We start from the raw sequence: 15,464 nt of genomic DNA, 5'->3' as shown, positions 1-15,464 counted from the left end.
ATATAAGTGTATGTCTCTAAATGTTGTTATGAATTCCATGGTGGACCATGTTCATGGTTGTTTTGAATATCAGTGTTGTTTTCGTCGACTAAAACTAAGACGACATGTGATGTATCGATACATCACATATACATAGACATATAACAATAGAACAACACATGGTGATACACCACATAATAGAAATAGAACAATAGAACAACACATGGTGATACATCACATACATAGAAATAGAACAATAGAACAACACATAGTGATCACTATGTGTTGTTCTATTGTTCTATTTCTATGTATGTGATGTATCACCATGTGTTGTTCTTCCTTACTGTAAATCACTCTGGATCAAAAATGCCTAAAATGTAAATGGAAAAAAAAATCAACAAAGGATGTGTGCAGTGCCCATGTCCGCCAGCAGAGGTCAGCGTGGACCTCAGTGTCGTTGGGTTAAAATTAGAACGCATGACATTTAGTCAGTCAGTCAGTCAGCCAGTACTCCAGCCAGCCAGCTAGTCAGCCAGTCAGTCAGTCAGTCAGTCAGTCAGTCAGTCAGTCAGTCAGTCAGCCAGCCAGCCAGCCAGCCAGCCAGCCAGTCAGCCAGCCAGCCAGTCAGCCAGCCAGCCAGCCAGCCAGCCAGCCAGTCAGTCAGTCAGCCAGCCAGTCAGTCAGTCAGTCAGTCAGTCAGCCAGCCAGCCAGTCAGCCAGCCAGCCAGCCAGCCAGCCAGCCAGTCAGTCAGTCAGCCAGTCAGTCAGTAGGCTAACCTACTGCTGACGCAGTAACATTACAGTAACATTACTTTAGTCTGACTGTATTCATGTGGATTATATTATCCGTGTTATTTCTCCTCTCGTTGTTAACATTTCGCTGTAAAGCCATGTCTACAAACCGCCAGCTGGTCTCTGTGGATTATGAGATATTTGGCAACGTGCAGGGTAAGACTGATTTAATAATAATAAATATAATAATAATAATTATTATTATAACAATAACAACAACAACAACAACAATAATAATAACTAGAACTGCACACTGTTGAGTGCCTACTTGCTTGTTGCACACAAGTAGGCCATAAATGGCCTACTAGTGCGCAAGCAGAGCGCGCAAGTAATGTCGACCGCTACAACTGTCTACACTGGACGGTGCATACGCATCAAAAGTGCATGGGACGGTGCATAGCCTACGCATCGAATATCATCCTGGGCGAAACTAGTACTTGCGCGCTCTGCTTGCGCAAGTAATAATAATAACCTTCCAGCCCACATGGAAGTATAAAAATAAGTATAAAAAAACGTATATATTTTCATATAAATCCTTTCTGTGTGGGAGTTCCCAAGCAGCCACTGCTGCCCAGATATTGTACTTTAAGACACTACAATTATTACATCAGAGTTACTTTGCAGGCTTATGTTACAGAACATAAGCCTGCATTAAATGTCCGATACCCGCCGTGGCAATGGGGCTGAGTCCGATAACCGCCGTGGCAATGGGGCCGAGTCCGATACCCGCCGTGGCAATGGGGCTGAGCCCGATTAGGCTTATGTTGCAGGCTGGGTCTTGGCTGGGGGATATAGTCCAGTACCTGCCTGTAGACCCTATCGCAATTTGGTGTTGGGGGAATTTCTCACTTGAACTGAGTCAATGGGTCCCTAGACATGAAAAATCAATGAGGTGCTTGTCCGCCATAGTGCCACGAATGGCGCAATGGCCACATCAAAAATGGCCGCCATCGGCTATGATGAAAATCCAACCTTTTTGTTTTTTAGTGTTTAAGCACATGTAATACATTCATTTTGACTAATTGTGGTGTGTGGAATTCATTTCTGATATTGTTTTGATGATTTGGGGTGATTTTGACCTTGAAAGGTCATAGTCAAGGTCATTTTGCTATTCCACAGACCTTGGCCATAACTTGTCCATTTTTAGGAGTAAGAACAGGAACAATAAGTCTATTTCAACTAAATCTGACTCTTAAAATTAATTTCTGATATTGTTTTGACCATTAGGGATCATCCTGTCATTGAATTATTGATTTTAATGTCATTTTTCAATAATTCGATTATGATTCTTTAGTCGCTTTTACTATATATTTTCATGATTTGTTTTCTTTACATAAACAAATTACATGGGCATGAGAAAAACAACAACAGCACCATATGTGCTGTGGGAATAAGCCCATTGTACAAAATACTCTGTCCATGGCCCAAATGAGCCAATTCATTGCTATGGCAACCCCATAGTGGAGGTAAGTCAATATATCATAAGAATCGTTCACTTGATGGTACAAGCACCAAATTTGGTACACAAGTGCTTCAGAACCTACTCTCTCAGAAAAGTACGTTGTCCACTTGAAAAAACTAAATGGCCACCATTTTTCAAGATGGCCGCCAAATGAAAAGGGCCTTTTGTGGCAGTTCTGGACAACCGTGGGTCCGACCAACTCGAGACCGGGCACTGCACTCCCTGTGTGTGTGTGTGTGGAACGTGTGTGTCGAATTCGGTGAAGTCAGTGGGGCAAACGGTTCTCGGGTTACATGGATTACAGATGTACAGACACACACAGACTTGAATATATGTCAATGGACAATGCCCATTGGGTTTTTTTTTAGATGATGGGTAAGAAGAGAGAGATGTGATGTCAGGTGGTGTGGGCTAAGAAGTGGTCAGGGCTAAGATAAAGTATATGAGATGTACAGTAAGTGCAAAGAGAGATGGTGAGGGAGGGAGAAAATTATTTGTACCAATTGACCAAACAGTAGACAGTAGTGTAACAGGTTAAGGTGAGTATAGAGATGGAAATGTTCTAGCAAGTGAAGCCAGTGTATTGAGAATATGGGACATATGTGTCAGGAGTTATTTGCCGTACGGTTGGAAACGGTGGCACTGATGAAAAGGAGGCACAGCTGGAGGTGGCAGAATTAAGGATGCTATGGTTCTCATTAGGAGTGAAAAGGAAGGACTTGATCAGAAATGACTAAATTAGAGGATCAGCCCAGGTTAGAAGGTAAAGCAGGTTGGGGATAAAGCAAGAGAGGTGAGGTTGAGATGGTTTAGACATGTGAAAAGGAGGGATGAGGGTACATTGGGAGAAGGATGCTGAAGATGTAGCTGCCAGGTAAGAGGATGGCCAAAGACGAGGTTTAAGGATGCTGTGAGAGATGACATGAAGGTGGCAGGTCACAGAGGAAGATGTAGAAAACAAAACCAAAAGGGGTCCTCCCCTTTTCCCTGTGCGTGCACACACACACACGGTACTGTACAGTACACTACAGTATGTTACAGTACAGTATGGTAAAGTACAGTAACGTGCGGTACGGCATGGTACAGTATGATACCATAAGGTATGGTACAGTACAGTATGATGCCGTACAGTACAGTAAGGTACAGTATGATACCATACCGTACCGTACCTTACTGTATGGTATCATACTGTACAATACTGTACTGTACTGTACTGCATGGTACCATACTGTACCATACTGTACCTTACTGTATGGTATCATACTGTACAATACTGTACTGTACTGTACTGTACTGTACTGTACCGTACTGCATGGTACCATACTGTACCATACTGTACCTTACTGTATGGTATCATACTGTACCTTACTGTACTGTACGGCATCATACTGTACTGTACCATACCTTATGGTATCATACTGTACCATGCCGTACCGCACATTACTGTACTTTAACATACTGTACTGTAACATACTGTAGTGTACTGTAGAGTACCGTGTGTGTGTGTGTGTGTGTGTGTGTGTGTGTGTGTGTGTGTGTGTGTGTGTGTGTGCACGCACAGGGAAAAGGGGAGGACCCCTTTTGGTTTTGTTTTCTACATCTTCCTCTGTGACCTGCCACCTTCATGTCATCTCTCACAGCATCCTTAAACCTCGTCTTTGGCCATCCTCTTACCTCTCAGCATCCTTCTCCCAATGTACCCTCATCCCTCCTTTTCACATGTCTAAACCATCTCAACCTCACCTCTCTTGCTTTATCCCCAAACCTTCTAACCTGGGCTGATCCTCTAATTCAGTAATTTCTGATAATGTCCTTCCTTTTCACTCCTAATGAGAACCATAGCATCCTTAATTCTGCCACCTCCAGCTGTGCCTCCTTTTCATCAGTGCCACCGTTTCCAACCGTACGGCATGGCTGGTCTCACTACCATCGTATACATCTTCCCTCTCACTGGTAGCCTTCTGTCACAAATAACTCCTGACACATATGTCCCATATTCTCAATACACTGGCTTCACTTGCTAGAACATTTCCATCTATACTCACCTTAACGTGTTACACTACTGTCTACTGTTTGGTCAATTGGTACAAATCATTTTCTCCCTCCCTCACCATCTCTCTTTGCACTTACTGTACATCTCATATACTTTATCTTAGCCCTGACCACTTCTTAGCCCACACCACCTGACATCACATCTCTCTCTTCTTACCCATCATCTAAAAAAACCCCCAATGGGCATTGCCCATTGACATATATTCAAGTCTGTGTGTGTCTGTACATCTGTAATCCACGTAACCCGAGAACCGTTTGCCCCACCGACTTCACCGAATTCGACACACACGTTCCACACACCCACAGGGAGTGCAGTGCCCGGTCTCGAGTTGGTCGGACCCACGGTTGTCCAGAACTGCCACAAAAGGCCCTTTTCATTTGGCGGCCATCTTGAAAAATGGTGGCCATTTAGTTTTTTCAAGTGGACAACGTACTTTTCTGAGAGAGTAGGTTCTGAAGCACTTGTGTACCAAATTTGGTGCTTGTACCATCAAGTGAACGATTCTTATGATATATTGACTTACCTCCACTATGGGGTTGCCATAGCAATGAATTGGCTCATTTGGGCCATGGACAGAGTATTTTGTACAATGGGCTTATTCCCACAGCACATATGGTGCTGTTGTTGTTTTTCTCATGCCCATGTATTTTGTTTATGTAAAGAAAACAAATCATGAAAATATATAGTAAAAGCGACTAAAGAATCATAATCGAATTATTGAAAAATGACATTAAAATCAATAATTCAATGACAGGATGATCCCTAATGGTCAAAACAATATCAGAAATTAATTTTAAGAGTCAGATTTAGTTGAAATAGACTTATTGTTCCTGTTCTTACTCCTAAAAATGGACAAGTTATGGCCAAGGTCTGTGGAATAGCAAAATGACCTTGACTATGACCTTTCAAGGTCAAAATCACCCCAAATCATCAAAACAATATCAGAAATGAATTCCACACACCACAATTAGTCAAAATGAATGTATTACATGTGCTTAAACACTAAAAAACAAAAAGGTTGGATTTTCATCATAGCCGATGGCGGCCATTTTTGATGTGGCCATTGCGCCATTCGTGGCACTATGGCGGACAAGCACCTCATTGATTTTTCATCTCTAGGGACCCATTGACTCAGTTCAAGTGAGAAATTCCCCCAACACCAAATTGCGATAGGGTCTACAGGCAGGTACTGGACTATTGATTATTTTAAAATATATATTAAAATCTGTCTGTCTGTCTGTCTGTCTGTCTGTCTGTCTGTCTGTCCACAGGTGTATGTTTCAGAATGGTGAGTCAACATAATCTCTGTCAAATCCAGCGGTCAAATCAAATCATGTTTGACTGACTGACGTCACAATGCTGTGCGTGTGTCTGTGTGTGCGTGTCGTGGGCACATGTATGGCGTGCGTGCACGTGTGTGTGTGTGTGTGTGCGTGCGTGTACGTGCACAGTACACAGAGGATCATGGGAAGAGACTGGGCGTGGTCGGCTGGGTGATGAACACGCGGGAGGGGTCAGTCAAAGGTCAAGTTCAGGGACCGGCAGACAAGGTGGACGAGATGTGAGTCCAACGGCCCGGGATTCGAACCCGCATCTCCCACAACATCTTAACCCCCTAGTGGCCAATGACGTTATTTGCGTGTTAAATCAACAAATCCCTTGTGGCCAATGACGTTATTGACGTAGTACTTGGTACTTAGTACTTTTTTTTTTTTTTTTTTGTGCATTAGCTAGGTGGGGGTCTTACCCACAAAGTTTTTTTTTTTTTTTTTTTTTTTATTGGCATCATGACAAAATAATAATCACACCTGTGTGAACTGAGTTGTGAAACTGTTACTGAACACACTCTATAGCAATGATTACCGTCACAATATAGAGCTATTTAACACTGTTACTGAACACACTCTATAGCAATGATTACTGTCACAATATAGAGTTATTTAACACTGTTACTGAACACACTCTATAGCAATGATTACTGTCACAATATAGAGCTATTTAACACTGTTACTGAACACACACTATAGCAATGATTACTGTCCCAATATAGACCTATTTAACACTGTTACTGAACACACTCTATAGCAATGATTACTGTCACAATATAGAGCTATTTAACACTGTTACTGAACACACACTATAGCAATGATTACTGTCACAATATAGAGCTATTTAACACTGTTACTGAACACACTCTAAAGCAATGATTACTGTCGTGATGTTAATGCGTGTGTATCGTTCGGGTGTGTTAACAGGAAACAGTGGCTCCGTACAACAGGAAGTCCCTCCTCTCGTATTGACAGGGCAGAATTCTCCAATCAGAGAGACGTGCCTGATCTGGAGTTACGAGGATTCTCCACCAGATACCACTAATGTTCCAATACCGCCCCCTCCTGGCGGAGTCAGGTCACTGATGTTCCAACCTGACTCAATACCGCCCCCGCCTGGCGGAGTCAGGTCACTGATGTTCCAACCTGACTCAATACCATCCTTGTCATTTGCATATATTGCATATGTCTACAAATAACTTGGATAAAATGTTGATTTCATAACTGATTTACGTACATGTTCTGCTTCTCTGGTTGACGACACATTGTTTAAGTAATTGTTGTACCTTTTTGTGTTAGTTTTTTTCCCGCTCTGTGAACGAGGGTTTGATTTGGTTTCATATTAATGTAGTTTATTTATGTTTTCTTACTCATCATGTGTGGCGGTCAGATATACAATAAATAAATAAACTCACAAAGAGTTAGGAAACTTCACTTAGGCTATTATTGGTTTGTATTGTATGCCCGCTGCCCGCACAGAATACAAAACTCTGATGCTGGCATTCAAAGCAACCAAAGGTATGGCTCCCCCTTATCTTGCAAGTATGATTGAACCCTACAAACCCTCCCGCGCACTCAGATCAGCCAACGCAGGGAAGCTGGAAGTACCCTCACTAAAAACGCCGGGACAACGCTCCACACGTCCCAAACTCTTCTCCCTTCTGGCTCCAAAACTGTGGAATGCACTTCCCATTGCAGTCAGAACTGCAGCATCACTCCCAATATTCCGCCGTAGTCTGAAAACCCACCTTTTCAGACTCCATCATGGCCCATAGCACTTATCCTACCCCCTTAGATAGCATTTCTGTAGACTTAGATAGCATTTGATACAGACTTATAGCATGTTATGTAGACAGCACTATAATTGCATTGTATATAGTCATAGTACGCCATAGTACAGATGTATAGCATAGTAGTATAGATATATAGTTTATATGTATAGTCTCATAATATAGATATTCCACTGTTACTTTCTTAGCTTACGCATGTTTCATGATAAATGCTTTTTTGTGATGTATTCCCATGCTTTTTCTTCTTGCTTAATGTAAGTCGCTCTGGATTAAGAGCGTCTGCTAAATGCCTAAATTGTAAATTGTAAATTGTATCCTTGATTACTCACCTTTACAACCAGGTACAGCTAAATGTGGGGGTAGCGCCTCCCTGTGGAATGAATGAGCAACACAGCTAAACGTGGGGGTAGCGCCTCCCTGTGGAATGAATGAGCAACACAGCTAAACGTAAGGGTAGCGCCTCCCTGTGGAATGAATGAGCAACACAGCTAAACGTTGGGGTAGCGCCACCCTGTGGAATGAATGAGCAACACAGCTAAACGTTGGGGTAGCGCCACCCTGTGGAATGAATGAGCAACACAGCTAAACGTTGGGGTAGCGCCACCCTGTGGAATGAATGAGCAACACAGCTAAACGTGGTGGTAGCGCCCCCCGGTGGAATGAATGAGCAGAACTAAAATGTCTACCAACTATTTTAACATTTGGCCCAGACCGGCCCACCAGGGGGTCATATCATAGGAGTCATGTATGACATCATAGAAACATGTCTGACAGACGGGCTGCCCTACTGGCCAAAAGTGGAACTGCAGCACGTTCATGGAGGTGGACGGACGTTCATGACGTCATGTGCGTAACGTGCGTCAACACTGACCTCACATTTGAGGTCCGGGCTTAACTTCCTGCTCGCTGGAGCTATTGAGTTATAAACAATGGTGGGGGTGGGGGAGGATATTATAATTCAATGGACAAAACCATTGGACGATTAGGAGCATGTCGGCTCAACCATTGGACGATTAGGAGCATGTCAGCTCAACCATTGGACGATTAGCAGCATGTCTGCTCAACCATTGGACGATTAGGAGAATGTCGGCTCAACCATTGGACGATTAGTAGCATGTCGGCTCAACCATTGGACGATTAGGAGCATGTCGGCTCAACCATTGAACGATTAGGAGCATGTCGGCTCAACCATTGGACGATTAGGAGCATGTCGGCTCAACCATTGGACGATTAGGAGCATGTCGGCTCAACCATTGGACGATTAGGATCATGTCGGCTCAACCATTGGACGATTAGCAGCATGTCGGCTCAATCATTGGACGATTAGGAGCATGTCGGCTCAAAACGTTGTCCTTAGGAAACAGTTTGCGTTGCGGTGACGTCAGACCAGAACATTATATATTATAAGGCCTTTTACCGGGAAGGACAGAAAGACCTCGAGTCAGAAGAACGAACACTCAAAGACCTCGAGTCAGAAACACACACTGAGACCTCGAGTCAGAAAGAAAACCACCGTCTTTGTACGTCTGTCAGACAGACGTACAAAGACAGACAGACATATAGACAAAGATAGACATATCAGACATAGATAAGAGACAGTGAGAAAGGGACAGAGCGAGACAAAAGAGACAGAACCAAGACACAGACACACACACACACACACAAGAGACAAAGACTGACGATCACACGTAAACAGAAATACTGTGGAGACGGAGAGACAGACAGACAGTAGAGACATCTAGATGAGCAACCCAGACGAGAGAGAGACAGAAGAGACAGAGAGACAGGTAGAGAGAGCAGAGAGAGGAGAGACAGAAGAGACAGAAGAGACAGAGAGACAGGCAGAGAGAGGAGAGAGAGGAGAGACAGAGAATGGAGATGGTAACAGTAGCCTGCTGCAGCCTGCTGCAGCCACAGAGCATCAGCTGCAGCAGCAGCAGCAGCAATATGCGACGGCGCCACCTAGGGCCAGAGCCAGGAACAACCGTTCCACGCCGGAGCGTCGCTTCCTGCTGCGTCACGTGGTCAGCGACTCCAAAGCCACGGCGCTGGACCTCCCGCTGCCCAGCCAGCGGGAGGCCGACCTGGCGCCCCGACGCCCTCCGTTCCTCCGGGAGCGGCTAAGGGTCGGACCGGTCGGTCAGACGCAGCCCTCCCCCGAGCCCCCCGGTGTCCCCCGGGGCCAGGAGGAGGAGGGGGACGAGGCGGGGGGCAGGGACGAATGTCCGAGGGACGGGCGACGGGATGACCCGGCGCTAGAAGCCGGTGAACGAGAGGAACGAGAGGCCCCCGACGTTGGTGAAGACATCGGCGGCAAAGATGAAAAGGAGGAGGAGGAGGCGGCCGAGGAGGCTACAAAGAAAGCGCCTCGCCACCGCGAGGAAGAGGAGGAAGGAGGTGGAGGCAAGGAGGACGAGGAGGAAGAGGAGAAGGCGTCGGCCAAGGAGGCGCGGCTGGAGGCGGAGCGGCGCGAGCGCGAGAGGCGTGTGGCCGAGGAGATCGAGGAGGCCAAAACCAAGGCAGTGGCGACCTCGCCCGACGGGCGCTTCCTCAAGTTCGCCGAGGCGGGCCGCGGTTCCTTCAAGGTGGTCTACAAGGGCCTGGACACCAAGGACAACCTGGAGGTGGCCTGGTGCGAGCTCAACGACCACAAGCTGGGCCACGCCGAGCGCCTGGCCTTCAAGGCCGAGTCGGAGCTGCTGAGGACGCTGCAGCATCCCAACATCGTGCGCTTCTGCGACTCCTGGGAGGACGTGGTTAAGGGCCGGAAGTGCACCGTGCTAGTGACGGAGCTGATGGCGTCGGGCACGCTGCGGACCTACCTGAAGCGCTTCAAGGTCATGAAGATCAAGTGGCTGCGCAACTGGGGCCGCCAGATCCTGCGCGGCCTGCACTTCCTGCACACGCGCGACCCGCCCATCATCCACCGCGACCTCAAGTGCGACAACATCTTCATCACGGGCGCCTCAGGCTCCGTGAAGATCGGCGACCTGGGCCTGGCCACGCTGCGGCGCAAGTCCTACGCCAAGAGCGTCATCGGCACGCCCGAGTTCATGGCGCCCGAGATGTACGAGGAGAAGTACAACGAGCTGGTGGACGTGTACGCCTTCGGCATGTGCCTCCTGGAGATGGCCACGTCCGAGTTCCCCTACCAGGAGTGCACCAACACGGCGCAGATCTACCGCAAGGTGTCCAACGGCGAGAAGCCGGCCAGCCTGGACAAGGTGGCGTTCCCGGAGCTGAAGGAGATCATCGAGGGCTGCATCCAGCACCGCAAGGAGGACCGCTACTCCGTGGAGGAGCTGCTCAACCACAGCTTCTTCCGCGAGGAGACGGGCCTGCGCGTGGAGCTGGCCGAGGACCACCAGGGGGAGCAGGAGGACGTGACGCTGCGGCTGCGCATCGACGACTCCTCCAAGCTCAAGGGCAACTATAACGTGCGCGAGGCCATCGAGTTCTCCTTCGACCTCGGCCGGCACGCGGCCGACGAGGTGGCGCAGGAGATGGTGGAGGGCGGCTACGCCTGCGAGGGCGACCAGAAGGTCATCGCCGCCGCCATCAAGGAGCGAGTGGCGCTCATCAGCCGCAAGAGGGCTCAGCGGAGGCTGCGCCGGTCGCAGGGAGGCGAGGAGGAGAGCAGCAGCGGTGGTGGCGGGGTGGATTTAGGAGGTTCTCTGGAAGGCGCCGAGGATTCCCCGTCGGCCACTCTGTCGCAGCCGACTGCCGCCGCCCACATCCCCACGCACCCTCAGACCACGCCCCCCGTCTACAGCGCTCCTCCCGCCGTGGTCCAACCCGACGACATCCGGGCTCTGGAAGCCAAGCTGTCCTGTCTTTTCGGCAGCGCCGCTCACAGCCCCGCCCCTCCGGTCGAGCCGGAGCCTCAGGCGGGACAGTCCAGCCATCAGCCTGCGGCGTCTCCACTAGAGGGCGCTCCTCTGCCACCCCCCGCCGCAGCCGCCACACCCTCTGCGGTGAGCTTCTCACCTCCCGACTCCCCGTCGGCAGCGCCCGAGTTTTTACCGTCGCCCGATCCGAGCCTGCCTCCTCCTCCTCCTCCGTCGTGTCACCAGGAGGCCCCGGGCCCCGGGTCCCCGACAACCCCCCCCTCCCCCCAGCACCCACAGGCCTCCATCCTCATCCCTCCTGTGGCCGCGGGGGCTTTGCCTAGCGACGCCTCTGTCTACACTCCATCAGTCTCTTCTCCTTCAGTCTCCACTACATCAGTCTCCACTACATCATTCTCCACTACATCAGTCTCAACTCCATCAGTCTCCACTCCTTCAGTTTCTACTCCTTCCGTCTCCAGTCAATCAGTCTCTACTCCTTCAACTCCTTCAGGCTCCTCTCTCTCCATTATTTCCGTCTCTGTTGTCCCTGTAGCCACCGCTGTCTCCATGTCCTCTGCCCCCAACGACGTCTCCGCCGTCCCTGAAACCTCTACTGTGGACGGTACCTCTGGGACCGCAGAGCAGCAGCAGCAGCAGCCTGACGACGCTGCCGACGTACAGACCTCCGAGTGTCAACCTCTGCCGTCTGCCAGCCAGAACCACAACCAGATCCACGGCCAGGCTTGGCCAGAGGAGCCAGAGGAGGTGGACGACATCCGCGATCTCAACGCTGCGCTCCAGGACCTGTTCCACCAGGGCTGTAGCGCCGCCGAGGGGAACCTGCTCCTCCAGGGCTGTAGCGCTGCCGCCGAGGGGAGCCACGACGGGCCCCAGCGGCGGCCCTCCGTCCACAGGAACGCCAAGGCCAAGCTGAGCGTGCTCAGGATCTCCGAGGGAGAGCGGGTGGCCGAATGCCAGCTGGAGACGCACAGCATGATGGTGGTCACGTTCACGTTCGCCATCGACGGCGACAACCCGGTGGAGATCGCACAGATCATGGTCGACCACGACTTCCTGCTGGAGAGCGAGCGCGGCTCCTTCATCGAGGGCGTGCACCGAGTGATCCGGAAGGCCGACGAGATCGGAGAGAGCGTGAAGGAGGGCTCGGCTCGGAGGACGGGCAGTGGCCGGCAGTGGCAGCCGGAGCCCAGTGCCTCCGCCGATCCTCCCGCCGCTCCGGCCCAGGTGTTGCACTCGGCCGGCCGGCGCTTCACGGTCACCCCCGTGCCCGAGTCGCGCCTCAGAAAGCAGCCAGTCGCTCCCCCCTCCCCCTCCTCCACCGGAGAGGAACCGGAACCCGCCGCAGTGCAGCGAGACGTCAGCGAGACCCTCGGGGAATCAGAGACCGGTGTCCTCGCGTCGTCCTCTGAGGCTGGACTCCGCCAACCTCCCAGCCATCGTACCACGGTGTCTCCACTAGAGGGCGCTCCTCTGCCGCCCGCCACCGCCACACCCTCTGCGGCGAGCTCCTCCCCTCTCGACTGCCCGTCAGCAGACGGCGGGGTTTCCCCCTCGCACGGGGGCGGCGCCGATGTCTCCGCTCCCCCTGGAGACGCCGGGACTATGTCGGCTGCAGAGCGGCAGCCGGACGCTGGTGCCGCTGCGCAGCCCTCCACCTCTGAGTGTCAGCCTGCGTCCGTTCCCACCGAACCACCACTGGCTGCCAGTGAGAAACCTGGTCCGGCCCCGGACTAGAGAACATGTTATAGATGAGGTGAAGACTACAGAACTCCCCCTGCTGGTCATAGATGAGGTGAAGACTACAGAACTCCCCCTGCTGGTCATAGATGAGGTAAAGATAAATGGTAAATGGTGCATTTATTTAGCGTCCTTTATCCAAGGCGCTTTACATAGTACATTCACCCATTCACACACACATTCATAGACCGATTGCGGCGGAAGCCATGCAAGGTACCAACCAGCACATCGGGAGCAATGTGGGGTTCAGTGTCTTTGCCCAAGGACACTTTGACATGTAGACAGGAGGAGGAGCCGGGATTCAAACCGCAGGGTGATGTGATTGGCTCCCTAGCAGGGTGATGTGATTGGGCCCCCTAGCAGGGTGATGTGATTGGGCCCCCTAGCAGGGTGATGTGATTGGCCCCCTAGCAGGGTGATGTGATTGGCCCCCTAGCAGGGTGATGTGATTGGGCCCCCTAGCAGGGTGATGTGATTGGCCACCTAGCAGGGTGATGTGATTGGCCCCCTAGCAGGGTGATGTGATTGGGCCCCCTAGCAGGGTGATGTGATTCTCTCCCTAGCAGGGTGATGTGATTGGCCCCCTAGCAGGGTGGTATGATTACCCCCCTAACAGGGTGATGTGATTGGGCCCCTAGCAGGGTGGTATGATTACCCCCCTAACAGGGTGATGTGATTGGGCCCCCTAGCAGGGTGATGTGATTGGGCCCCCTAGCAGGGTGATTGATTGGCCCCCTAGCAGGGTGATGTGATTGGGCCCCTAGCAGGGTGATTGATTGGCCCCCTAGCAGGGTGATGTGATTGGGCCCCCTAGCAGGGTGATTGATTGGCCCCCTAGCAGGGTGATGTGATTGGGCCCCTAGCAGGGTGATTGATTGGCCCCCTAGCAGGGTGATGTGATTGGGCCCCCTAGCAGGGTGATTGATTGGCCCCCTAGCAGGGTGATGTGATTGGGCCCCTAGCAGGGTGATTGATTGGCCCCCTAGCAGGGTGATGTGATTGGGCCCCTAGCAGGGTGATTGATTGGCCCCCTAGCAGGGTGATGTGATTGGGCCCCCTAGCAGGGTGATTGATTGGCCCCCTAGCAGGGTGATGTGATTGGCCCCCAGCAGCAGCACTGGAGTACATAAGATGGCAGTTCCGCCCCCTAGAGGCACTCTGGCTCCGGTCGTGACCAGCGCCCCCTAGAGGCACTCTGGCTCCGGTCGTGACCTGACCAGACTTCTCTCAGAAGCTGAATCGAGCGTACCTCGGAGGTATCTACAGATAACTACAGACCGCATTGGAAGCTTGACGGTTGCTTTGCCTGCATGTTGTCGTGTTGCATGTCGTATGTTGTGCATTTGTTATTCTTTTTTCATACGAGCGTGATTATTTAGAGGTCCGAGAGGTGCTGGAACTGTGTTGGTTTCGTGAGGATTCTTCTTCCGTGCCTCGAATCAGTAACGTCAGTGTCTGGACCTCAGTCTGACGTGCCTTGAATCAGTAACGTCAGTGGCTGGACCTCAGTCTGAAATGTCTTGAATCAGTAACGTCAGTGTCTGGACCTCAGTCTGAAATGTCTTGAATCAGTAACGTCAGTGTCTGGACCTCAGTCTGAAATGTCTTGAATCAGTAACGTCAGTATCTGGACCTCAGTCTGAAATGTCTTGAATCAGTAACGTCAGTGTCTGGACCTCAGTCTGAAATGTCTTGAATCAGTAACGTCAGTGTCTGGACCTCAGTCTGAAATGTCTTGAATCAGTAACGACAGTATCTGGACCTCAGTCTGAAATGTCTTGAATCAGTAACGTCAGTGTCTGGACCTCAGTCTGAAATGTCTTGAATCAGTAACGACAGTGTCTGGACCTCAGTCTGAAATGTCTTGAATCAGTAACGACAGTGTCTGGACCTCAGTCTGAAATGTCGGCCAATACTCTCGGGTTACGAAGTCAGTTTGTGGTGGTGGTTGCACTACAGTGTTGCATTTTGTCGCAAATACCTGGAATGTGGATTCCTAGCGTTGTATATTTTTCTGGCCATTTTGAAATTTGTCCCGACTATAGCTATAACTACAGACAACTATAGCTATAACTACAGACAACTATAGTCATAACTACAGAGCTATAACTATAGTTATGTAGTTATAACTACAGACAACTATAGTTATAAAGCTGTTTCTATGTCAGTCGTTCTTACATTTTTCAAAAATAGCAGATCTACAAGCTCATAGCGCGCCACCGAGTGGCACGATATGAGCTTGTAGATCTGCTATTTTTCAATAGCTAAAGTATAACATAATGCTTTAGCTATTAAAAAATAGCTAAAGAGAAGTGGGGCGACCGTACCTGTTATTTACTGCTATAGGTAGAGAAGTGGGGGCGACCGTACCTGTTATTTACAGCTATACGTAGAGAAGTGGGGCAGTCGTACCTGTTATTTACAGCTATAGGTAGAGAAGTGGGGCGACCGTACCTGTTATTTACAGCTATA

The 15,464-nt window shown here is 50.0% G+C and overlaps 1 protein-coding gene across 1 annotated transcript; it reads left to right on the top strand.

The window, feature by feature from the left end:
- The first annotated feature begins 551 nt into the window (after positions 1-551).
- Positions 552-6,993, top strand: acyp2 (acylphosphatase 2, muscle type). The gene is made up of 4 exons (XM_083765483.1): positions 552-927; positions 5,558-5,574; positions 5,738-5,847; positions 6,542-6,993. Exons 1-4 carry the CDS (start codon positions 810-812, stop codon positions 6,657-6,659), a joined length of 363 nt encoding a protein of 120 aa, XP_083621609.1. The 5' UTR covers positions 552-809; the 3' UTR covers positions 6,660-6,993.
- The last annotated feature ends 8,471 nt before the right edge of the window (positions 6,994-15,464 follow it).

This window comes from Protomyctophum parallelum, assembly GCF_964188405.1.
Source record: "Protomyctophum parallelum genome assembly, chromosome: 5".
NCBI lineage: Eukaryota > Metazoa > Chordata > Actinopteri > Myctophiformes > Myctophidae > Protomyctophum > Protomyctophum parallelum.
Note: the sequence above shows the minus strand (reverse complement) of the source record. Positions and strands in the feature narration are given on the sequence as shown.